We start from the raw sequence: 23,617 nt of genomic DNA on the forward strand, positions 1-23,617 counted from the left end.
TTGGAGAGCGTGGGGAGTTGTTTGGTACTTGCTTTGTAAAATGTGTGCCAGAAGTATGTTAATATTTCAAAACAGTTTTTTTTTTTTTTAATGTCAAATGTCTGAGAAACACCATGTCTTTATCATGCTAACGATTGTCCTTCATTTTGTAATTAAGCTTTTACTTAACGGTAGTGTACCCTCAGACTTTTTCTGAAGATTATAGAGGAGAGGGTAGAAATGGAAGTACGGCTCCATTTATGCCCATTTTCCCAAAGAGCTAACTTTTTCTAATAAGGGTAGGCCAGTTATTTAATAAATGAAAGATAAGATTTAGAGTACCTAAAGATTTTACCCTGAGAGCCAAGAGGTGTCTGCTCTGTAGCACATGAAATTAGCACATTCGAATTTGTCTCTTGTTGGAGGAGATGAGTGCCTACTGCACTGTGTTACGGAGAGAGACAAGTTCTCATTCTTACCCTTCAACTTTTTAAGGCGAAGCTGAGGACCAGGAAGAGAAAGAAGACACTGAGAAAGAAAACACCGAGAAAGACGAAGACGATGTTGAGCAGGAACTCGCGAATGTAGACCCTACTTGGATGGAATCACCCAAAACCAATGGCCATATTGAGAATGGCCCATTCTTACTGGAACAGCAGCTGGACGATGAAGACGATGATGAGGAAGATTGCCCGAATCCCGAGGAATATAACCTCGATGAGCCAAATGCAGAAAGCGATTACACATATAGCAGCTCCTACGAACAATTCAATGGTGAATTGCCAAATGGACGACATAAAATTCCTGAGTCCCAGTTTCCAGAGTTTTCCACATCGTTGTTCTCTGGGCCCTTAGAACCTGTGGCTTGTGGCTCTGCACTTTCTGAGGGATCCCCGCTTACCGAGCATGAGGAAAGCAGTCCATCCCATGACAGAAGCAGGACGGTTTCAGCCTCCAGCACTGGGGATTTGCCAAAAAGTAAGTGTCCCTTCCCATCAGGTGTCTGCTTTCAGTGGTCCAAGTGTCATACCCTTGACACATGCTGTGAAGGGAATTGGCTGGAGATGGTAAAGCCGTGTATGTATGCGTTAACCGTTTTCATTTTATTACTTCTGTACTCATGAATAAGTTAATGTAATTTTAAATGTATTCTGTGCCACTAGGCTCTCTCTTTCTCTTTGCATATCAGGTCCCATTTCTGAGTTTTTTTCCTTGTAATTTTAAATATATTCTGTGCCACTAGGCTCTCTCTTTCTCTTTGCATATCAGGTCCCATTTCTGAGTTTTTTCCCTTCTTCCTGTCTTTAGCTAGTGATCATACATTTGCAGAAACCTTCCAAACCTAGCATCTCACCCCTGTAGCTTTTTAGCGTGTGTAGTTTAATTCACAGTTTGTACTTCCACCTGACAGTGTTATATTTAGTTTTTGGTTTTTTGTTTTGTTTCGTTTCTATTCAAGGAATAATGTGCCTGCTCTTTATTTGTAGTGAGGAGGAAGTGTCCTACTTTATTTTGATAGCTGTTCTTGATTATAAGACTCTTCTTTTGACATTTTAAAGGAAGCAGTGTGGGTTTAAATGTGATGATGATGTATATATATCAAAACCTGATTTTGAGGGTGAGTGCCACATGACAGATCTCCGCCTGTGGCATGCTAGGGGACTTCAGTAGGCAAACCCTGGGTGTCACACACAGTTGGTCTCCATTCTGGCCCACAGTGGAAGAGCTCAGAAACCTCCTCTGCTCCCTCTGCTGGCAAGAATGTTAACACATGGTGAGTCAGTTGATGAGCCGGCCCTGCAAATAGCTCAAGATGTTCTGCAGCCCCTTTGATTCCAGTAGCTGAGAGACCTGCAAAGCCTTCTCTGTTACTCATTGGCCACAGCTAGTCATCCTAAGGATATATATAATTTTTAACTGGACAGGCACATTCTGCTCCTGTTTACCTTTACCCTGACCAGAGGGTTTGAAGGTGCTTAATGAAATGCCTTCACGAGGAATGTAGCCTCATCTGAGGAAAAAGCCACCTCTGTGTCTCCTTTACTCTCATTCTGCTCCCATATTACTGCTGACACTTTTGGTTACCGAGCGCATGTGTGTAGGGGTGTCTCCCCACCTAAACAGTTCTCCGGCAACAGCTCGGTGTCTTGCAATTGAAGTGAGGTCTGACACTACTTGGAGAGAGTGTCAGATCCTAGGGTTAAGGGCTCAGTCTCACAAGACTGTGTCGGTCTCCCCCTGCACTCCCCCCACATCCATCCCAAGTCCATGTTGTCACCTGTGCTTCTGAACAATCGGCTGTAAATCAGAGGTTCCTGTGACGCTGCCCTGGGGCTGGATTAATTTGTTAGAGCAGCGCACGGAACTCAGGAAAACAGTGTACTTGCTAGACAATCAGTTTATCAAACAAGGATGTAAGTCAGGAACATCCAGATGGAAGGGGCGTGTAGGGCATGGTGGATGGGAAAGGAGGGAGGCTTTCACGCTCTTGCTAGAGACACCACCCTTCCTGCAGTCTCTCACGCATTCCTTCATATCGTGGGCTCATGGATTTTTTTTTTCTCTTTAATTAACACATCGAATTGTGTGTTATCGTTTACAGCTTTTTTTTGAATGCCAGGATTATCCCACATTTGGTCTGTGTGAGCCGCCTCAGGTTGGCTCTTAAGTCCTTTTGACAGAACCCCGTTATTCCTCAGGTGCCCCCTTGCTCTTCTAGAACCATGTGCCCAGGTTCATACTTTCCCTGCCCCAGGCTGGAGTCGGCCATGTCTCCAAGTAATTTTTGCTATTGATATTTTTTAAATGTTTTTTATAATGTACATAATATATAGGAACAGTAATATGTGAAGTTCATAAACATGCACATATTGAAATGAGTGTTCAAACATCTCTTACTGGTGGAGTAAACAGTGAAAAGGTTTAGTAATCTCAAGTGTAGCGGAGTCTCTTCCCCATTTATTTTTGAGACATAATAACAAGTGTCTGTGTGAACGTGGCATGCTTGCTCATGCTTCTGTGCCTTTGCTGACGCCTTCCCTCCTGCTTGGAGTGCTTCCTCCTGTGTGTTTGGGCACACCTCTTTTCTTCTGTTGGGTCCTCACTGTGTTCCCTGGCAGATCCCAGTTCTTGTTCCCCTCTTTTCCTGCTGGTCACACTTTTCTTCACTGTGTGTTAGTTGTTCGTTTCCACTGTCTTCCTCTTCACTAGGATGTAAATGCTTTGAGAGTGCTGTGTATTTCCGTCTTTGTATCCTCAGCATCTGACTCAGTGCCAAGATAAGCATTTATTGAATAATGAACCAACAAATCAGTGATACCTGACTATATTCTTCCGTTCTTCCCGTTCTCCCACCTTTGCCCATTCACAGTCGGAATTTTACTTTGTCCAAAACACATTCTGTCCCCAGCACCCTGGCTGTTGCGTGAATATTGCATCAGGGAGAAATAGGAGGTCTGTTTTTTTCATTGATCTAGTCTCTTACCAAGCTGACCTTTTCGTTGATCCAGTCATTTATTTGGAGGCCCTCGGCTTGGGTTTGCAGCCTGGTCTTTGGATAACCGTGGACAGCCTCCCGCAGGGGAGGTGTTTTGTTTCCTACATGGAAGGGGTATGGTCTAGAGACTGGAAGTTGGCCACCACATACTACGAGAACATGAGGCGAGAGAAACATCCTTCCCTGAGTTTGTGTAGATCCTTGTCGTTATAGCAGAATGGATACGTTAGGAAATAGTAGAGGAAAAGCTGGGGCCACAATGAGAAGATTGAGAAAGAACTTACATGCCAGGCTAAGGATGTGAACTTCTCCCTGGAGTAGTTTTGTAGCCATTGAAGGTTGAGAAGAGGAGGGTTCCTCTTGGGTTATTACTGCTGGAGCCGTAGCACGTATCTGGGCTCAGCACATCTGAAGCACAAAGGCCTGGGAGCAGGGTGGTACATGCAAGGTGTATGTTGAATCCTTTCCCCCTCGCCTAGTAGTGACCATGTCAGTGGCGGTGCTTGGCTAGGCTGCTGGAACATGACTCCACACTCTTCTCACTCCACTGTTGCTCCTAGTCTGTTCCCCAAGGAACAGTCCCGAGAGAGCCTTTTTTTTTTTTTTTTTTTTTTTTTTTAGCGGTACGCGGGCCTCTCACTGTTGCGGCCTCTCCCGTTGTGGAGCACAGGCTCTGGACGCGCAGGCTCAGTGGCCATGGCTCACGGGCCCAGCCGCTCCGCAGCATGTGGGATCCTCCCGGACCGGGGCACGAACCCGTGTCCCCCACATTGGCAGGCGGACTCTCAACCACTGCGCCACCAGGGAAGCCCCCTGAGAGAGCTTTTGAAAGCACATTCCACCCCCCCACCGTGTAGCATAACCCGCAGAGGCGTCATTGTCCAAAGCTTACAGCCCTGTACTGTCCATCCCGGCCGCGCTCTTTCTGGTATCGTTCCCCACCCGCCTCTATGTCCCCTGCTCATTCTGCCCCTCCCACACTGTCTTCTTTCTGAGCTTTCTCAAGGTTGCAAGCTTGTTTCTGCCTCTTGGCGCTTTCCACTTGCTGTCCTCTCTGCCCAGAGCTTCTCTCCTCTGTGCCTCCCTTTGTTCAGGCCTCTCCTCAAAGGTCACTTTCTCAGAAGAGACGCCGTCTGCACACCCGCCCGTGGCCAAACACCCTCATCAGTAGCCGTCTCCTTCCTCGGCTGTGTTTTTCTTCTTAGCATGTAGAGCTGCTTGACATGATGTGTGACTCATCCATTTTATTTATCACCCGTATTCCCAGCAAGTGCGTGAGTTTCCTAATTTGGGATGCGGTGGCGGAACCTAGTATGTCTTGTTGATTCTCTTCCCAGTGCCAGGGCAAGGTCTGGCACATAGAGGGCACTCAGTAAATACTCACAGTACCTATTTGTGAACAACTAGGTCAGGTTTGGGCATTAAGTCTCCTAGTTCTGCTCTTTCTTTGGGCTGGTACTGAATCTCCTGCATATAAAGAGGGTACTCATGCCTTCCTTGTAAGGATGTTTTAAACATAAAAGTGTCAGTGTGGGGCTGCTTCATCACTGAGGCCCCACTGGCTGCCATTTTCCTGGTTCCTAGGATCACCTCAGATGGAGTGAGTACAGTGTCACCCAGAGACCAGGTTATCAGAATGACTTCAGGACTCCAGCCCTTCCTGAAGTGAAGTCTTCCCGCCTCTCTCTTCCCACTTTTCATTCCCTCCTTGGTAGAAGCAGAGAGCAGGGAAGAGCTGTGATAGTTGCATGATAGTGCCTGAATCACGGGAGGTGATCTGATTTCTGGGCATAGCAAAACTCGTACGACTGCACAGCAAGTGTGGCTGTCCCTGTGTTTAAATGGGCCTTTTTGAGTGTTGTACTCAGGTAACCTTTTACAGATTACCTAGAGCAGGAAACTAGCACGCTGGGAAAAGAAGTGCAAGCGGATTCTCTTTTACGTCCTTTGCGTTCTTAACACAGTTAAAATTTTGAGGTAAATTCCCTAGTATCATCTGGAATGCATCGTGCGCCTGGTAACCACGCACAGACACAAGCTAGGAGAATAACAGCATGTCACCAGAGACTTGGTCTAGTGCTCGTAAGTGAGGGATATTAAATACAAAGAAACTATACAGGTGGCCCCTGAATTAACCATGATTCGATTGTACGATGGTGTGGAAGCGAAACGCACTCTGTAGAAGCTGTGCTTCACATCTTGAATTGTGATCTTTTCCCGGGCTAGCGATACACTGCACGATCCCACCTTGTGATGCTGGGCAGCCACGCGATCACACGAGTGGACAGCTGGCACAGGTACCACCACTCTGTGCCCAGACAGCCCTTCTGTCTTTCACTTTCAGTACAGGATGCAGTAAATTACATGAGATATTCAACACAGTTTATTATGAAGTAGGCTTTGTGTTCGTTGTTTTTTTGCCCAACTGTGGGCTAACATAAGTGTCCTGAGTGATGTTGAAGTTACTAGGCTCAGCTATGACGTGTGGTAGGTGATGTGTAATTAAATGCATTTTGAACTTATGATATTTTCAACTTGAGATGGGTTTTTTGGGACATAACCCCCATCGTAAGTCGAGGAGGATCTGTACTGGAGGTGTGTGATGTTGTGTTTTTAAGGTGTTTTTCCTCTAGCTGAAGTGACTCGTGTGTGATGTCTTTAGAACAACGACTGGAGGAGGGTGGCGGTTTCAGATCCCCTCTTTCCACTCAAGCACCCTTGACGGCAGCTCACTCAGTCAGAACCTGCCGCTTCATCCTCTTCTCTTGCCAGGCCTTTGATCTCAGTGGTTTGCAGTGCTGGAAGCCACGGCTTGGCCTCCCATCCTCTCTGTGCCGCGGGGGCTTTGGCTGGTCCCTCACTGGCCGTTTAGAAGCCCTGGCCTCAGAGGGTGGTCTGGCTGGTGGCAGGCAGGAGGGAGCCTCTGGATCTGGCCAGCCAGGTGCTGTCGTAGCTCTCCTGTGTTTGGTCTTTTTTTCATTTGTATTTTTTGGCGGAGGAGGGGTGGTCCCTTCCTCTTCCTCCTTTACTGGGAACTGAGCCTCAGAGTTTAAGTCATTTGCCAGAGTCTTGTAACTTACAGACGTAGAAACAGATTTGAATCCAGTTCTGCAAACCTCACATTCCATTTTCTTGCCCACCGAGTCTTCCTTACTAAATGACATGAGGGATTCATCTGAGCCATTTCCGGTGCTGGCCATCCGTCTGTTGGGCCGGCATTTTTATGTTTCTTCTAGAACTCGGTTTTGCAGCCACTCCCTGCTCGGTGTGAACACCTTGCCTCTTCGTGTGTGGCTTTGTGCTGCCGTCCTTCTCATCATTTCTCATTTCCTGTGTTTCTTCTCCTCGGCTCGTACCTGGCCTTTGGTGAGGCCTCACTTTGGTCAGTGCCCTCTTAAAGAGGGACGTGGTGTGGGGCAGATAGCAAGGAGGGAACGTGTGGGCCTGGCTGGCTTGGGTTGGTCCATAAGTCTGAGGAACAGGTCTTGAGGGTTAAAACGTTGCCAGAGTTCTCTTGCATTTTCTGGCCCCTCCTGGGGAGCTCTGTGGGCGCCCTGGGTCCTGGGTGCGTCGCCTACTCCCTGCCCTGCTCACGGTGCATGCAGCCTGGCCTTGCCGCCCACCTGGGGTGCCGAGCCCCACAGCACGGGCCTACCCAAAGGAGGGACAGTCATTCCAGCAGTCCCCACCTTCGAGTGAGCTCAAGGGTGTTTAATATTCTGCACTGAGCGGGCTTTTCTGTTTTGTCTGTGAGTACCATTTCAGAATTACTTCTGAAATGAGTGAAAAGCCATGGTTACATCTCATCTTTACCGGAAATCCCAGCTTGCCGGTCAGTTTGAGGTTTGATGGAGCTGCTGAGTCACTTCAGCATTTTCTGTCTGGGCCTCACCACATTATGCTTCTTTGTCACTGTCCCCTGGTTAACTGTGCTTTCTTGCAGGCCTGGTCTGTGCTTATCTGAAAAGCTTCTCTGGCCCCGCAGCCCTGAGAATCCCGGCCCCGTGCCTACTGTTGAGAATTCCTCAGGGTTCCTGGGGGTTGAGAGTGGCTTGGGTATTTGACAAGTCTGTGAGGGACCTCAGAGGGCCCGGGCCGTCTCAGGAGACCTCTGTTCTGCAGTGTTACATGTCCACAGCTAAACCAGAATTGACTGGTCCCTGCCCTTAATCTGTATTTGTTAATCGGCCATCATCTAACTCTTGAGGTCTTTGTGCTCGGCCCAGGCAGAGGGAGAGGTGAGGGCTGTGGGCCACTTAGGAAGGGATGAGCACCCCCTGGGGAGCGTTCTCTCTACCCTCACGTTAAGTAATAATGCACCTCTGAGCTAGACGTGGTCCGTTAGGGAACTGGCGTGGCCCAATGAGGAGCAGGTAAAAGATACAGGAACCAAGCAGGGATGACCTGCTCGGTGAAGGATGGGGAGAAAAGAGGAGGGGCAAAGCAGTGTCCATGGGGTCTCTGGGCAGTTTGCTCTCTTGTGAAGTATTTTCCAGAGATGGAGACCAAGAATTTAAATTCTGTTGAGTTCAACTTACAGGATTCCAGGCCTAAATGATCACCCACTGCTTTTCTAGAAAAGGACACTGTGCCCAGCAAGTATTGTGTGCACACGCGCAAACCCCTTATCCCAGGCACTAACTGTCCTGCTGTTTGCTCATGCCAGCAAAAACCCGGGCAGCCGACCTGTTGGTGAATCCCCTGGACCCACGGAATGCAGATAAAATTAGAGTTAAAATTGCCGACCTGGGAAACGCTTGTTGGGTGGTAAGTACAGTTTTCTTTCTAAAACATTTCGGTTGTGATCATGTATGAGAAGATGCTTTTTCTCTCGTTTAATGTCTGTGTTCCTCCACGGTAATGCAGTCTGTTCCCTTCCAGCATAAACACTTCACAGAAGACATCCAGACGCGTCAGTATAGATCCATAGAGGTTTTAATAGGAGCAGGTTACAGTACCCCTGCTGACATTTGGAGTACGGCGTGTATGGTAAGAACGGCCTTTGCCATTTTCCTCTGTGTAAAGGCTCATCCTTTTAGTTCCCATGATGGGGCAGCTCCACCAGGGCCTTTGGTCGAAGCTTTCTGATGGTGAGGGTTGTCCACTGAGGGGTGGGTGAGGGGAAGGTGGCTGCCTTGGGTATCTTAAGAGACCTTCTCTGGCATGTCCTGGTGTGTGTTTTGGTTTGGTCTTGTGAGAGACGACCTCGCGAGGCCCTCTGCAGCCCGCGGCCCCGAGAATGAGAGCCCCGCTGTGGTGACAGTGACTTCAGGGAGCTCCTGTGGCTCCTGGAAGCTTGCAGATTGCGTGCGGTCCCCTCACTCAGGCCGTGGAGGAAGATGAGACGGCTGCGATTTAGGGGAAGGTCGTCTGAGCGGCTCTGACAGACCTTGTCTCCTTGCTGGAGAGAGAGGATTTCCCCACATACCAGGGTCCAACCTCTCTCCTGTTAAGCGGAGTCTAGAGACTGCTCTGGCTTACTGCTCTAGGCTGTGTCCAGCCACGTCTGAGGCACCAGCAGCCGCCTGTACCGTTTGACCGAGTCTGTTCCCTTCCTTAGGCAGCTCAGCGATGGTTTTCCTCAGGGCCTCGGGATGCCTCTTGTTTCTCCAGTACGATGTAGCCATTTTCACTGCCACTTGTGTGCATCAAAAGTCTGGTTGTGTCTAAACTCTCCTCAGCCCCACCAGTGCCTCTTCTCACCTACTCCTTACCTGTGAGCCGATAAGCATGAATGGTTCCTCGTCCATAAGCCAGTTTCAGTTTCTCTCTTGGTCCTGTTTCCTGGTCGGCTTGTCACCTTCCTCTTAGTGGGCTGAGCTCTGTAGTCCTTTGTTGGAAGAGGGGATGCATGTGTCTCTTGCTTCACGTGGTGTTTCATGCTTTCCTCATTTTTTCTCCAAATTCTCCTGTGATATTTAAATGAAAGGGCATGGCATGTGTGTAAGGCTTGGTACTTGTCTTCTCACTAAAAAAACAATGCAGAATAAGTGTATTGTCTGTTATTCAAGGATTAATGTAGCACTTCTTTTGGGTGTGTCCTCTGATGCTAAAGTATAGCACTGTTAGCAAGTCGTGCTAAAACAACATGAAAATAGTGGATGTTCTGTGTTTTTCAAGTTTGCAGCCAGTATGGCCCAACAGATCTAGAACAGTGTGCCCTTCTGTTCCCATGTTGCTCTGACGGGTAATGCCAGAGAATAAGTTTAAAATTAAGTTTCTCAGTAAGTATCAAAAACTGAGCCCTTGCCTTGCTAGGTATGGACAAGGAGGGTTAAAAGAATTGGTGGACCAGATGGCTGGGCTGGCCCTGGTGGGCGGGGCTGACTTCTGAATGAGGGAGGTTATCAGAGTGGGAGGAGGGCAGGGGTCGGAGATCATGGGCCAGAGGCCAGGGGGTGTGGGGGGTGGTAGCCACTCTAGTCTTTTTTCTTTTTAATAATTCCTTTTTTTTTTTTTTGCGGTACTTGGGCCTCTCACTGCTGTGGCCTCTCCCGTTGCGGAGCACAGGCTCCGGACGCGCAGGCTCAGCGGCCATGGCTCACGGGCCCAGCCGCTCCACGGCATGTGGGATCCTCCCGGACCGGGGCACGAACCCACGTCCCCTGCATCGGCAGGCGGACTCTCAACCACTGCGCCACCAGGGAAGCCCTAATAACTCTTTTTAAATTTAAAAAAAAAGAGAGAGAGAGAGAGAATTGGTGGACGTGTCATGGTTCCTTAGAACGCAGGGCCTGCTGTGTGGACAGGGGTGAGGCTCCCTGTGGGCGAGTCGGGGGGCTGGGGGCTGGAAGCAGTGGGAGGCAGCGGCCAGGTCAGCAGAAGGGGGCGCCGTCAGCAGTGGGAGCTGCGGGGCTGTTGGATCTCAGGGTGTGGTGAGGTCAGGCCTACTCCTCCCCAGCAGCACAGAAGGGGCTGTGTCGGGGCTGCCCTCATTTACACTCTGCAGGCTCTTTCAGCTCTGAAATCCTGTGCTTCTAATTTGGGGTGTTGAATTTTGGTGATATAACCAGAAAAATAGGACAAGATCACAGATGTAGTCGGATAATGGCGGAGCTGTCAGTACCGTTTTATACCGGGCTCTCTGTCTGGCCTTCTGTGAGGTGAGGGTCTGTCCCTCCACACAGTCTCCTGTCCTGCTGAGCCCTGCAGTTGCTATGAACAGTGGCGTCAGCGTCAAGAGCAGACTCCTGCGGAAAAGCACTCACTCCATCTCCTTTGCCTCCCTAGAAGTGGAGCGTAAGGTCCCTCAGTACTTCTAGGGCTGCTTAGGAAGTTCTTGTTAATCAGTTTAAGGGTGATTTTCTGGGAGCGGGGCAAGCCTGCATCCCCACCCTCCCCCGTCCCCGGAGGCCGCGGCTGAGAGGTCGCCTCTTGTTCTTCGTAGAGAACCTGGTGCAGATGAGACGTCTTTGCCCAGCCCACCCTGCTGTTGAAGTTTAAGTCTGTAACAGTACATTAAATTCATAATACCAAGCTGTAGTAAAGCTCCAGATTGTTCTTGGTGGTAAAGCCCAGGGTTCTTTGTTATAAAGGGCATCAAATCTTACAGAGACGCTAGTGGAGCTGAGAGTGGTGGCTGGTAGCCGTGATCACTGGTAAGTGCCTGTGCTGCGGGCAGGGAGGAGAGCTTTCACCACTGGGCAGGGGCAGCGCCGTGAGGCAGAGCAGCTGGGCTTTGTCAGGTGTTGAATCTCTTTCTCTTTTCTTGAGCTTTGGAGCCCTCCAGATGTAAGTGTGCATGATTAAAAATTACGTGTGGACCCCGGCACTGGTCGCTCTGCACTTGTGTTTCGGAGTCCCTGAATAGGCGTCTTCCCGTGGGCTCCATGGTGAGCCTCAGTCAGCGCTGTAGAGACAAGAAAAGCCAGTCTGACCCATTTCACCAAACTTCTCGGCGGTGGTCACATCACAGAAGGCATACGTGACCTTATTTTATTCAGAATGGGATACTTGACGTGGGATGATGGCATTTCAGGAAGGGGTGTATCTGGTCTCCCCAGAGCCTGAGGACAGAGGCTGGTCCAAGGGAAAGAGGGCCCTCTGAGGGGATTGGGCCGAGTACAGAGTTCCCAAGTATTAAAAATAAGCAATAATAATAGAGGTTATATTGAGAGTAACTTACTGAGTTGAAGGCAATAATTTTTCATGGTTTCATAGTTGCCAGCATAAAAGCAAGTTGTAAAGTACAGAGACTGATGTTTTCGTTGTGGTGTGTGTTTACCCTGCCTGCTGTCTGTGTCCTAGTTGTTAAGAAAAATCTCATCATGCTTCAGAGAATCAGGACCCGGTAACATGGCGGGGGGAGCCTTCATCTTGCCTCTTCCTTTCTTCTTTTAAACCATTTCATTGATAGGCTTCTTCAACCTGTGTTTCCTTGGAAATACATGGGTGCTAATCAAAATGGTCATCTTTCAAAGAACACTCAGTGGACATATCTTAGTGCTAGGCTGTCAGAAGTACATACAACCAGATTGAAATGTTTTTGAACATTGATTAGAAGAGTGAGGGAGGCCCCAAGGACGGTGAAGAGCAGCTGGCGCTCTCCTGCGGCTAGATCATGCGACTTCTGGGGTCTTCTTTCTCCATTAGGGTTTCACCCTTTTCTCTTGGCTTGTGTCCCGGATGAGAAAGACGCTCCTGGCCATTCAGTGTGTCATCCACTTGTTCCCCAAGGACCTGTGGCCAAATGTGAGGTGTTTTACCCTGATCTGGGATTGACCCTAGTATCTTTATTGTTTGTTGGGTGGAGCGGGGAGGCCCTGCAGCACCCAGACGACCGCCTGACGTACTCTGTGCTGAGACTGGGCACATCAGACCCAGGTCTGGCTCAGGGCAGGGATCCCGAGTTGTGAACTAGTGTTCGTCACAGGGTAGCTGGCAACGGGCTTGGCATCCCACCTCCCTCCTTTCTTAAAAAAGGAAAATACAAGGTGAAGAGATGTGGTCCTGGGCTAAGCGCGCCCAACCTGGGTTTGTGAGAGGGGCCCCACCCCAGGCAGACGAGACTTCCCCTGCAGGTGCCCGCCCACACCCTGTGATCCTGGACAGAAGTGGAGAGGGTGGGCTGCTGTGGGGCGGTCTCATCGAGGTGCCCGTGGGGAGGGTGGTACCTTGAGATGAGCGGGCGGTGCCCCGGGCCACTGACCCACAGGCATCTGCAGACCTGACAGGACGGCCCCTGAGGGCCTCCAGAACAGCGAGATCTAACGCACAGGAGAAGTAAGTACGGGAAAAACCACGGGATTTAGCTTGTTCTTTTTAAAACTTCTTGTAAATTCTCATTTAAAACATGTTTTCAAAAAAACATGGTATTTGATTAACAGAGCGATAGCAGTTGTCATTTTTATGCATTGTTAGCAAGTTAAAGGTCATAGTCCTGAGATAATTTTATGAACAACGGAAGTGGGCTCAGTGGCAGCGATGGGAAAGCAGTGCCCCTCCCGACCCCAGCACCCTGGTGCTGGAAGCCGCTCTCCTGGCCGCCCTCGGGCGGGCTGCACGGGGGTCTGGTTCCTCCTGGCCCCAGGGGACAGAGCAAGAGGGGCTTCTTTGGTTCTAGAATGTCCTTTGGTTGAGTCAGAAGTGAATAAAGTGATGATGAGTTGCTGAAAGGAGCCCCCAGTTGCTAAGACATGAAGGTCTTTGCTTCAGGAGAGCAGCCGCAGCCGTGGTCCGGGGCCAGGTTAGCCTGCGGGTTGCAGCTGGGCTCCGGGGTCACACAGACCTGGACCTTAGGCTGAGCCCTCGTTCTGCCGTTCAGATTAGAGTGCAGTGCTCCGGCCACGCCTGCACACGGCTGCTTCCTGCAAAGTGAAGCAGAGGTGCAAGAATATTTCTGAAGCTTCTTTGAACTTTTGGGAAGAAGAGAAAGCCTGGTGTTGAGCCCTTTCAGGAGGCTCTTTGGTTTGATTCAGATCCTCATAAAATGTAGGTCTCTTGTACCAGAAAAAGTTGCTGGCTTGGGGCCCATCTCCGTGAAGCGCTTAGCATGTCATCTGTTGTATCCTAGGCATTTGAGCTGGCAACGGGAGATTATTTGTTTGAACCGCATTCTGGGGAAGACTATTCCAGAGACGAAGGTGAGTATTGCTGCCTGCTGAGTACCTCAGTCCGGGTTTCCTGAGAGTCCTGAACTTCTGGAGAATATTGTCTTTTTGCACCGAAATAGAGCTGTGTTTTGGTTTTCAAGCACCAAATTCAGATGCTCTCCCTTTGAGCTTGAAGCCCCCTCAGCTGCAGTGACTGGGCAGAGCCTCCTGGCACCGGCGACGCTCTGGAGAGCCCTCGGGCCTCAGCCCGCCCCCGCAGGCCTGAGCCCAGCTGGCCGGGAGAGGACAGGCCGGACGAACCCGGAGCCTCTCCGTGGACCTTTTGTCCACTGATCTGCTGCCCACTTCTCTGTCCTGTTGGGGGCTGAATTTAAAACCAGGGAACTCTGGCTTGAATTCCCATCTGCAGACCTGACCATCTCCATGCTTATTTGCTTGCGATGCTGGGGTAGCCTGGGGTGAGCTGGCATCAGTCACTGTTAATGCTCCAGATGGGGCCTGAGGCCTGCCAGTCCCAGAAGCCTCTGCGTGGATGTGCTGCACACATTGTTGATTTGATTCTATCTCTGATTTTTTACTAATTTCAATTTTTTTCCCCCTCTTCTTTTATCCCATCCTTCCCTTTGCCCCTCCCATTCCCGTATCCTTTTTTTTCTCTCCTCCATAGACCACATAGCCCACATCATAGAGCTGCTAGGCAGTATCCCAAGGCACTTTGCTCTGTCTGGAAAATATTCTCGGGAATTCTTCAATCGCAGAGGTAGTACCTCTTTTTTTTGAAAAGCGCCACGATGCAGACAGAAATGGAATAGCAGCTGCTGGTTGTAGCATTAATGGTGACAAAGGCCTTTCTCCTAAATTCCAAAAGCAAGCCAGCAGACTTCCTGTGCTGACTTCAGACTTGAGAAGGAGCCCCTGCCTGGCCCCGTCCTGCGGTCACCCTGTGCATCAGCTCCTCTGCGGTGCCTTGAATCTGGCCACTCGGGCAGAGCCTGTGCTCTGGCTGTTGACGCTGCGCTCTGTTTCTGTCTGCGCGGGCGATGGCAGTGTCTGCATGCAGTGTACTGATTAAATTGTCGTGTGTTTCTGTTTTGCTGGCAATGTTTCCCAATGCAGATCACATAGCATTGATCATTGAACTGCTGGGGAAAGTCCCTCGAAAATACGCTATGTTGGGGAAATATTCCAAGGAGTTTTTCACCAGAAAAGGTAACGGTATTTATGCAACACTAAATTTTCAGCATAATCCTCTCCCAAAGGAGAAATTGTGCGTTCGCGTTTGGGCAGTGGAGAAAGACCTGGACTTACCGCTGGGGGAGTCTGCTGAAGAAGGCTCTCAAGAAACAAAGAATCATCTGATACCTGTGGAATAAGAATTTTGTAAGAGAACAATCTTCCGAAAATCCTTTGACCTCCTCCACACCTCTCCTTTATGCTAAGCACCAATTCATGTATTCAAGTATTTATAAAAGAGGTTAAATGATTTTTAGAAAGCAGCTAGGCTTACCTTTCCATTTTGCACATTGTTCCTGGAACCAGAGTGTTTTTGCAGTGGAGCAGAGGTGGCCTAGAGACTGGACTTCATGACTGTCCATCTGCGTCCTGTTGCATGTGTCTGAGCTGTTTCTGTAGGGGTGTGGGCCTGTGAAGTCCTGTGTGCCTCACATTCTTATCAATCAGATGCTCTTCTCCCAGTGCATTACCTCACACTGTACTACTGTAGGTGATTTATTTTAATATTGCAGTTCTCGTTGATCTTCCTTGGCATGACCTAGAACAACTCTCTTTGCCCTGTGTAGTCCCTAGTGAGTGATCAATTTTTTAAAAACACCCAAAAGCCCCGGGGAATTTATTTTTACGGAGCCCTTCCCCAATGCCATAGTCTTTGATGTGAGCATAGATAGTCCTCTGAACTCATGTTTTTCCAGCTTTGATTTGGGGGGGGGGGGTGTGTGCTGCAATTCCCGTTAAAAAAGAACTGTTTAAAGTTGATGTGAGCGGGACATGGAGTTTCTAGAAATTTCTGCAAGTACTAGATACTCTATCTCCCCTGCTTTAACCAAATTTGGAAAACCAATTTGACTTTTTACTTTACTGTGAGATAAGGAATTCTTGTAGAGTAATAACCTTTTATGATATACTGTGGTGATGTTCAGCTAACCAGTGCTGTCTTACCCCTTAAAGTCCATCTCCCCATGAATGCATGAGGCCTGAGAGCGAACCATGCCAAGACAGTGGTTTCTTGCTCACGTACTCTGAGCGTGTTGACCACAACTCTTAGGTTTTTTGGGAGCACCCAGTGGGTAACCTCTGAAATATGTAACTGGATGCAGTATCTTGTTATTTCCTTTTTAAAGCTCATCAGAGGAAAAAAAAAAAATTGTCAAGGAAAAATGTTCTTCAGACACGTATTAATTTTCGTTCTGAGACTCTGGTCTTCGAGTCTGGGTCACTTAAGCAGCTACAGGGGTCCCCCGCCACACCCAGACTCTCACGCAGTCTCAAGTCGTGCTCGGGGCAGTGTGTTCAGTGGCACAGCTGGGGCTGGAGCGTGCTGGGGGGCTGGGCACGGCGTGTCACGTCGTCTCCGCGGCTGTCGGCGGGGGTGACTTCCAGTGAGTGCATCCTTGATACAAGGAGGCGTGAGAGGATGTCTGCACTACGCGGTGCGTTAGGAACTGTTTCCGTTATTGGTAAAGCAGAATTATAAACAGGATAACGCTGTGCACATTGTGAACTGGTCAGCAGTATGACTGAGAGAGTGGGCTGTTTCCTAGGAAATTTCCAGAAAATGTTATTTGAACATAGTTGAAGCAAGGGAAAGCTCTGGATTATTTTGGCCTGGGATGGTGTGGCTTGGGGAGTCGTGTTTATTTTAATCAAAGCAGACTGCTTCTTCCACATTTCAGAATGTTTTCAGAGCCCATGGGAGATGGCCTGGGCCTCAGGAGGACTTGGCTGGTAGATGAGCTGCCCCCAGCCATAGCTTGCACCATTGTCAGGTGGGGAGGGCGGCCAGGAGCTAGCAGCCTGGTCTGTCAGGCAAGTAGCAGTGTTGGCCTGCGGGTGCCCTGGAGGGGAAGAGGGAGGGCCCAGGAGGGCTCTGGACCACAGCCCCTGATCCTCCAGCAAAGTGGGCTGTGGGAGCCTCACTCCTCGCCCCAGGCATCAGGCGTGGTGAGGGCCAGCAGCCAGCAAAGGCACACAAGGAGTGTTCCTTTACTCGTGCTGCTGCCGCCCTTTCCTCTGTAGCGAGGAGGCCGTGTAGGGTGGCTGGGCTCTGCCGTCTCTGTCCGTTATCTGTGGGTGAGGAACCAGTACTGTGCATGGTGGCGAAGAAGTTGAAAAGGAACCAGGGTGGGGCGGGCCCTGAGTGGTGAGAAGGTGGAGTCAGGCAAATGATTTGAAGGTACCCCTGCTGGCAGCCTGTGGTCAGCATTGCTCGTGGAGATGGCTGCTCTGCGACTCTGGCTCCTGTCAGGCTTTGCCCCTGGTCTGAGCTGCAGGGACTGGGGCAACGCCTGCCGAGTCCCAGCCCAGAGACGGCGGTGCGCCTGGGGCCCTCTCCTCATCCCACCTGTGGGGCTCCTTCCCCGGACTTGATGAGCGATGCCTGGGGGACTGATGTCGGCAGGTGGTTGGTTCCAGCTCACAGCTCTCTGTCCTGGGTCCCTCATGCTGGAGGGCGGCTTTCACACTGGCCTTTCCATAAGCGCCCTGCTCCTCGGGCAAGTGGACCACTGCCTTTGCCCAGATGGGAGTATAAAGTGCTTGCACGGGCCCTTGCTGCTCCATCGCCACGTTGTTACGCATGTGTGCTGTAGGGGCTGTGTGCGTGGGCTCTTTTTTGAGGAGCTTGTTTGAAGGTGGCCTGTGGAACTGAAGTGCATCTGGCATCCTTGGTAGAGACAGGCCGACAACACGTGGACTTGCGTTACTGTGGTGACTGGAGTCCTTTTTTCCTTCCTTTGGATGATTAGGCAAGAAATCCCCTAAAATGACTGGGAATTGGGGCTTAAGTTCTCTCCTGATGATTGTTTGTTTATGGTAGCTGTGGAACTCAAAAGGGATTTAGGGTTTTCACAGAAGTCTCGGGAATAGTACGACGACGAATGAGGGCCTGTCCTGAAGTCGATTTCACCATGTCCCTTGGGATGAGGGGAGTGATGGTTGCATTAAAAATGTGTTTTGGCATTGCCTCCCCATAAAGGGGGTGAATACACGTTTTGGAAATAATGGGCTCTTAAGTGTATCCATTTAAATTTTTTCTAAAATACCTTTGTGCCAGAACCGATAGAGAAAGGTGACATTGAAAACGGCTTTTCTGTTGCTTACACCACGTTGGCGAGCGGTGGGAACGGGGTGGGGGGGGGTGCTGAGCGGCAGGCTTTCCTGCTCTACACTCTCCTGGGTGGGAAGCAGGCTTCATCCCCACTCTGAGGCCAGGGAAGGGGAGCAGGGTCTGTGCATTAAAGCTAAAATCAAGTGCAGCTGAGTGGCGTCTTCTTGCTTACAGCTCAGGGTAAAATGACCGCTACTAGTTTAAATTATTTCTTGGCCAGGCTTTTTATTAAAATTGAGCTGGATTTTTGTGACTGGGAATATAATTACTGTTCTCACCCTGTTGGGGTTTAATCTGCTGCTCATTCTTTTGGGTGTGGGCATTAGCCACCAAGATCTTTAAGGAGAGCCATCTTGGTCAGGGTGTCAGGGTGTGGCCCAACAGCAGTAAGCACGTCTGTGGATTTTGTCCCTACGCTGTCCTGCTGTGGCCTGAGTGGTCCCTCCAAACCCGTTCCTGACCCCGTAAAGGTGACAGTGTTAGGAGCGGGGCTGTTGGAAGGCGTGTAAAGGCATGGGTGGCGTGTGAAGGCATGGGTGGCGTGTGAAGGCATGGGTGGCGGTAGTGCCTTACGGAGAGACACAGAGAGTTCGCTAGCCCCTCCGCCACCTGAGGACACAGGAGATCTCTGAGCTGGAAGAGGGCCCTCACCTGCCTATGCTGGCGCCCTGCCTCCAGGACTGTGGGAAGTGAATTTGTTGCTTGTAAGCTCCCTAGTCAGTCATATTTTGTGATAGCAGCCTGAACGGACTAAGACGCAAACCCGGGAAAGTGTCCCAGCCCTCAGCTGATGGCGAGAAAAACAGTACAGCCAGGAGCACGCCTTACTATGCCGCCGAGCAGATGTTCTGCGGAGCCATCAGTAGCCATCATTTTAGTAGAAGTTGCTGTACTGAGAATGGAAGTATGAGAGGAGACAGTTAACTTTAAAAAGGAAAAACTACTTGATTCTAGATGAGGGCGTTGAGTGTATTATAATATATGTGAGCGATAGTATGTGTCAGACCAAAGACCTCTTGAATACAGTGGAGAATTTCAGAGCATGCAAGAAACTTCTGTGTAGCCAAAGGAGTACATTTGCAGGGGACGGCATCAGGATAAGTGGTGTCCAGTAGAAGATGAGGAAAAGTGTAGGAGGGGGTGAGAACGGAGGGTGAAACTCAGGAGCTGGATTTTTCGTTTCGTTTCGTTTTGTTTTGGCCACACCGCACGCTGCTTGTGGGATCTTAGTTCCCTGACTGGGGATCAAACCTGTGCCCTCAACAGTGAGAGTGTGGAGTCCCAGCCAGTGGACCGCCAGGGAAATCCCAGGAGCTGGGTTTTAAAAGAGGCACTATTCTTAATTTTTAATGTTGAGATGAAACTTGTTAGAATGATTTTAACTTAGCTCCAGAATTACCTAAAAAGCAACTGATACTCTTATTTCTGTGAAGAGAAAAGCCCCTCTGTGGCGTTTGGCCCATACAGGGTAGGATGGTCACTGCCCCACTTGATTTTCATGGCTTCAAGTTTAAAACCTTCTTGGTCACAGCATTTCCACGCGACGCAGGCAGGGAAGACAGGCAGATTGCACACGTGGGCTTAGAGCAGTGTGTGAACTTGAGGGGTGTCTGGCCTGGAAATGCTGGGGAGGACGGACGCAGGCCTCAGCGAGGCCTCACTCTGTCCTGTAGGAGCTGTACGCCGAGATGGGCCTGCGGGGAAGTGTGAGCTGGGCCGATCTCCACGGGAGCTGGATTCTGGAGAGAACTAGTAAAGTTTCTTCATACCAGTGAGTCTCAAAACTTTTAAAACATAAACTGCTTTAACTCTCATTTTAACTGAAGCACTAATTCTGTGCTATAAGAGGTCTGGTTTTCCCTCTCTGTGATAAACTCTCTCTCAGAAGCTGAGCTCCGTGCGAGCAGGGGCTCCGTCTGCTTCCTTTCCTGCCTGCTGCCCGGAGCCCAGGTTGGGGGGTGGTGCCTGGTGAAGGTGGCTCCCTGCCGACTTAGTACATTTGAAAGCCTTCACCTGAGTCCAGTCTGTGTTTTATTTATTTTTTATTTTTTTTAATAATTTATTATTATTAATTTTGGCTGCGTTGGGTCTTCATTGCTGTGCGCGGGCTTTTCTCTAGTTGCGGTGAGTGGGGACTACTCTTCGTTGCAGTGCATGGGCTTCTCATTGCGGTGGCTTCTCTTGTTGCGGAGTACGGGCTCTAGGTGCACGGGCTTCAGTAGTTGTGGCTCTCAGGCACTAGAGCGCAGGCTCAGTAGTTGTGGCTCTCGGGCACTAGAGCGCAGGCTCAGTAGTTGTGGCTCTCGGGCTCTAGAGTGCAGGCTCAGTACTTGTGGCGCATGGGCTTAGTTGCTCTGAGGCATTTGGGATCTTCCCGGACCAGGGCTTGAACCCGTGTCCTCTGCATTGGTGGGCAGATTCTTAACCACTGCGCCGCCGGGGAAGCCCCCAGGCTTTGTTTCAGATGGAAGTCTTTGTGAGCTAGGAGCGGGGCGGTGGCTGACCCTCGGTGCTGGGACAGTCCTAGTAACGCCCGTCGTCCTGGCATCACTGACGGCAGGCTCACTCTGCCCCGGGTCCCTGCTTGGAGGCTGCGTGAGAGGCCTCCCCGGAGAGTTGTGGTGGAGATAGTGTGTGATAGTGACCGTGCTGCAGCCTGGAGGCTGGCTGTAGTGACACAGAACACACAGCAAAGTATGTGGGGAATAACAGACCACGAGCCACAGCCGGGAGTAGCTTTGAATTACTGTTTTACTCATTCAAACTTGAGCATGTGGTGCAAAAAAACCCACAAAAAACAATGAAATTGCTGTAACAGGTTCAGGTAAATTCTATTACAGTTCATCCCATTTATTCCTATCATTTAGTATGAGCTCCTCAGTAGTGAGATGTTTGTTTTTACTGCATCCTTTAACACAGCATTGGAATTCTTTTTTTTTTTTTTTTTTGCGGTACGTGGGCCTCTCACTGTTGTGGCTTCTCCCGTTGCGGAGCACAGGTTCTGGACGCGCAGGCTCAGCGACCATGGCTCACGGGCCCAGCCGCTCTGCGGCATGTGGGATCCTCCCGGACCAGGCCACGAACCCTTGTCCTCTGCATCGGCAGGCGGACTCTCAACCACTGCACCACCAGGGAAGCCCTGGAATTCTTTTAAAGTTATTTTGTTGTATGCTTTGTGCCAGTTTTTCAGTAACAGTTTTCCTGAGGTGTGATCTACACAGCATACAATTTACCCTTTCAAAGTGTGCCATTCAGTAGTTTTTAGAATATTCACACAGCTATGCAACCATTACCAGTCTCTGAGTTTAGAACATTTTTGTTACCTCACAAAGAAACTCTGGGCCCATTAGCACTCACTCTCCATCCCCCTACCTCAGCCCCTGGCAACCCTGATCTACTTTCTGTCTCTATGAATTTGCCTCTTCTGGATTGTTCATATAAATGGAATCATGCAATATGTCGATTTTTGTGATGGCCTGTTTCATTTACTCTAGTGCTTTCCAAGTTTGTCCATGTGGTAGCATGAATCAATACTCCATTCTTTTTACGTATGGATAGACCGCGTCAGGTTTCTCCGTCAGTTGATGGACATTTGGATTGTTTCCGGGTTTTGGCTATTATGAATAACGCTGCTGGAACATCAGTGTACACGTTTTGTGTGGACATAATGTTGTCATTTCTCTTGAATGCACATGTTGTGATACTTGAATTACAAAGGTTTTTAATTTTGATGAAGTCCAATTTTCTGTTTCTTGTTTTTGTTACTTGTGCTTTTGATATCGCATCTAAGAAACCATTACCTACTTCAAGGTCATGAAAATTTATCCTTCCAAAAATTTATGGTTCTAGCTCTTAGGTCTAGGATCTATTTTATGTGTGGGAGGTACGGTTTAATACAGATCTTCAAATATTTACCTACATGTACTTTGTAGGAATATGTTCAAATTTCTTGTGTTTTTTTGTCTTGCTTTGTACCTGTATTTATTGATAGGTTTCCTTTCTATGTGTATGCTATTGAAATTTGTCCTAATTTATTTCATTTCATGGTTTCTTGTTACCAGGAGTTACAGTACCAGGATTTCCCTTTATCATCCCCCATGTGTGGTGTAAAACCTCATATGCTTGTGTGTGTAATTTTGGAATGCTGTAATTTCATAGTCAATATAATACATTTTCCTTCACCAATCACTTAATATTCAAGAGGAGTATAATGCAAGTACTTAACTTTTTTCCTTACAGAGCACCCTGATGACCTGAGGCTGGCATGTAGCGTGGCCTTCCCGAGCCTTTACTCCGGGGGAGGGGCCCTCCTTCAGGGCCCCTCCCTGTCAGCCTTTCCTGATCCTTCAGGGTGATTCTGCCCCCTCCCCCCCGGAGTGGGTCAGGAAGCCTGAGAGGCAGCTGTCCATCTGGCCTTGCTGGTGTCTGGGTGGCCTGCGTGTGGGTGAGAGCTGACGCCGAGGGAAGGTTAAGTATTACTCAGTATTCTTTAGGAAAGAAAAGCTGGAAACGGTTTAAAAAGTAAAGACTGTCACAACCAAGTGGTTCGTTATTGGCACAATTTGTTTCAACAAAACACATCTTGGTATATTTTCCTAAGGGAAAAAAATGTCAAGGTAAAAGCTACTTGTACAATAGGACAAATAGGAAAAAATTGTTTTTAAAACGTTGTGCCATCTGGTTATTTTATTTTTGTTTTATACGTGGTGGGAGTGGAGGTGGCTGTGTTTCTTGTGTGTTATGGGCCAGTCTGGAGTTGGTAAATGGACTTGAAGCCCTTACTCGTCAGAGGAACCTGTTCTTGGCGTTTCTAGCAATAGACGCACAAGTTTGGGAGCTTAGGGTTTGTTTTTAAATAACCTTTATCAACTTTTATAAGACAGCGTTTCTTCTTATCATGGAATTGAACATGAGAAGTTGTGCATATGATCATAGGGCCGAGGCGAGTTTATTTCGTCTTTCTTGGCATTGTAGAGTTTTTCCACCTATCTCCATGATCCACGTATTGGTTCTTTTTAAAGACAGTGCACTATTCTGTTATATTGCAGTATTATTATGTATTCAGTATCTTGGTATTTAGGACTGTTCTGCATACTGCATATTTTCCTATTACAGACAGTATCTTTTCACGTACAGTTTTTTGTGTGGGATTACCTGGTCAAAAGTGCGTCAGATGTTTTAGGATTTCCTTTGGAATCGCTTTTATCAGTTTATCGGGGCGGCTAGTTCGGTATAGCTTTCCAGCCTTTGTATTCTTTTCATCACTGTTATTACGTAGATTTTAAGGCACCTGTCATGGTAAAGCGTCTGTCTTTTCATGGAAGGTTTGTACTCTGTTGCCTATGTACGGAGTTTAGTATATCTGAGAACTGCATCCTCAGGATGTTCTGAGCGGGTCTGAGCAGACCGAGCTCGGCAGTTGCTCTCATTTGCAAACCTGGCGAGCGTTTATTCCAGGTCAGAATAACATTCTCCACCCACGGAGCTGGTTTCACCATGTTGCGTGTGTGCTCTCTTAGTTTGCTCTAACGTCACCCTGGTGAGATGAGCGGTTACTATAAAATCAATAGAGCTTCACTAGAGACAGTGCAGAACGAGAAAGAAACAACTTTTAAACAAAGCTGGTGTCTCAGAGCACCTGCTTTCCATCTTTATGGGCACTTTGAAAGTTGCTCCTGGGATTGTATGTGGAACACAGTTTTGACTAACGTTACTACTAAGCACGTTACCATACACTTTCCCACACGT

The 23,617-nt window shown here is 49.0% G+C and overlaps 1 protein-coding gene across 16 annotated transcripts in view; it reads left to right on the forward strand.

The window, feature by feature from the left end:
* SRPK2 (SRSF protein kinase 2) overlaps positions 1 to 23,617 on the forward strand; it is a 261,992-nt gene that overhangs the window by 233,413 nt on the left and 4,962 nt on the right. For 10 of the 16 annotated variants that reach the window (XR_012334180.1, XM_073810176.1, XM_073810177.1 and 7 more), the window contains 6 exons: positions 475 to 957; positions 8,142 to 8,242; positions 8,357 to 8,464; positions 13,488 to 13,557; positions 14,195 to 14,287; positions 14,644 to 14,736. Coding sequence is in view for 15 of the 16 variants with exons in the window: in XM_073810176.1 (XP_073666277.1) it covers positions 475 to 957; positions 8,142 to 8,242; positions 8,357 to 8,464; positions 13,488 to 13,557; positions 14,195 to 14,287; positions 14,644 to 14,736 (948 nt within the window). In the remaining variant the exon portion in view is untranslated. The remainder of the gene's footprint in view (positions 1 to 474; positions 958 to 8,141; positions 8,243 to 8,356; positions 8,465 to 13,487; positions 13,558 to 14,194; positions 14,288 to 14,643; positions 14,737 to 23,617) is intronic. The other 6 variants (XM_073810179.1, XM_019940568.2, XM_033862907.2 and 3 more) reach the window with 3 other exon arrangements.

The sequence above is a fragment of the Tursiops truncatus genome, chromosome 9 (assembly GCF_011762595.2).
Source record: "Tursiops truncatus isolate mTurTru1 chromosome 9, mTurTru1.mat.Y, whole genome shotgun sequence".
Taxonomy (NCBI): domain Eukaryota; kingdom Metazoa; phylum Chordata; class Mammalia; order Artiodactyla; family Delphinidae; genus Tursiops; species Tursiops truncatus.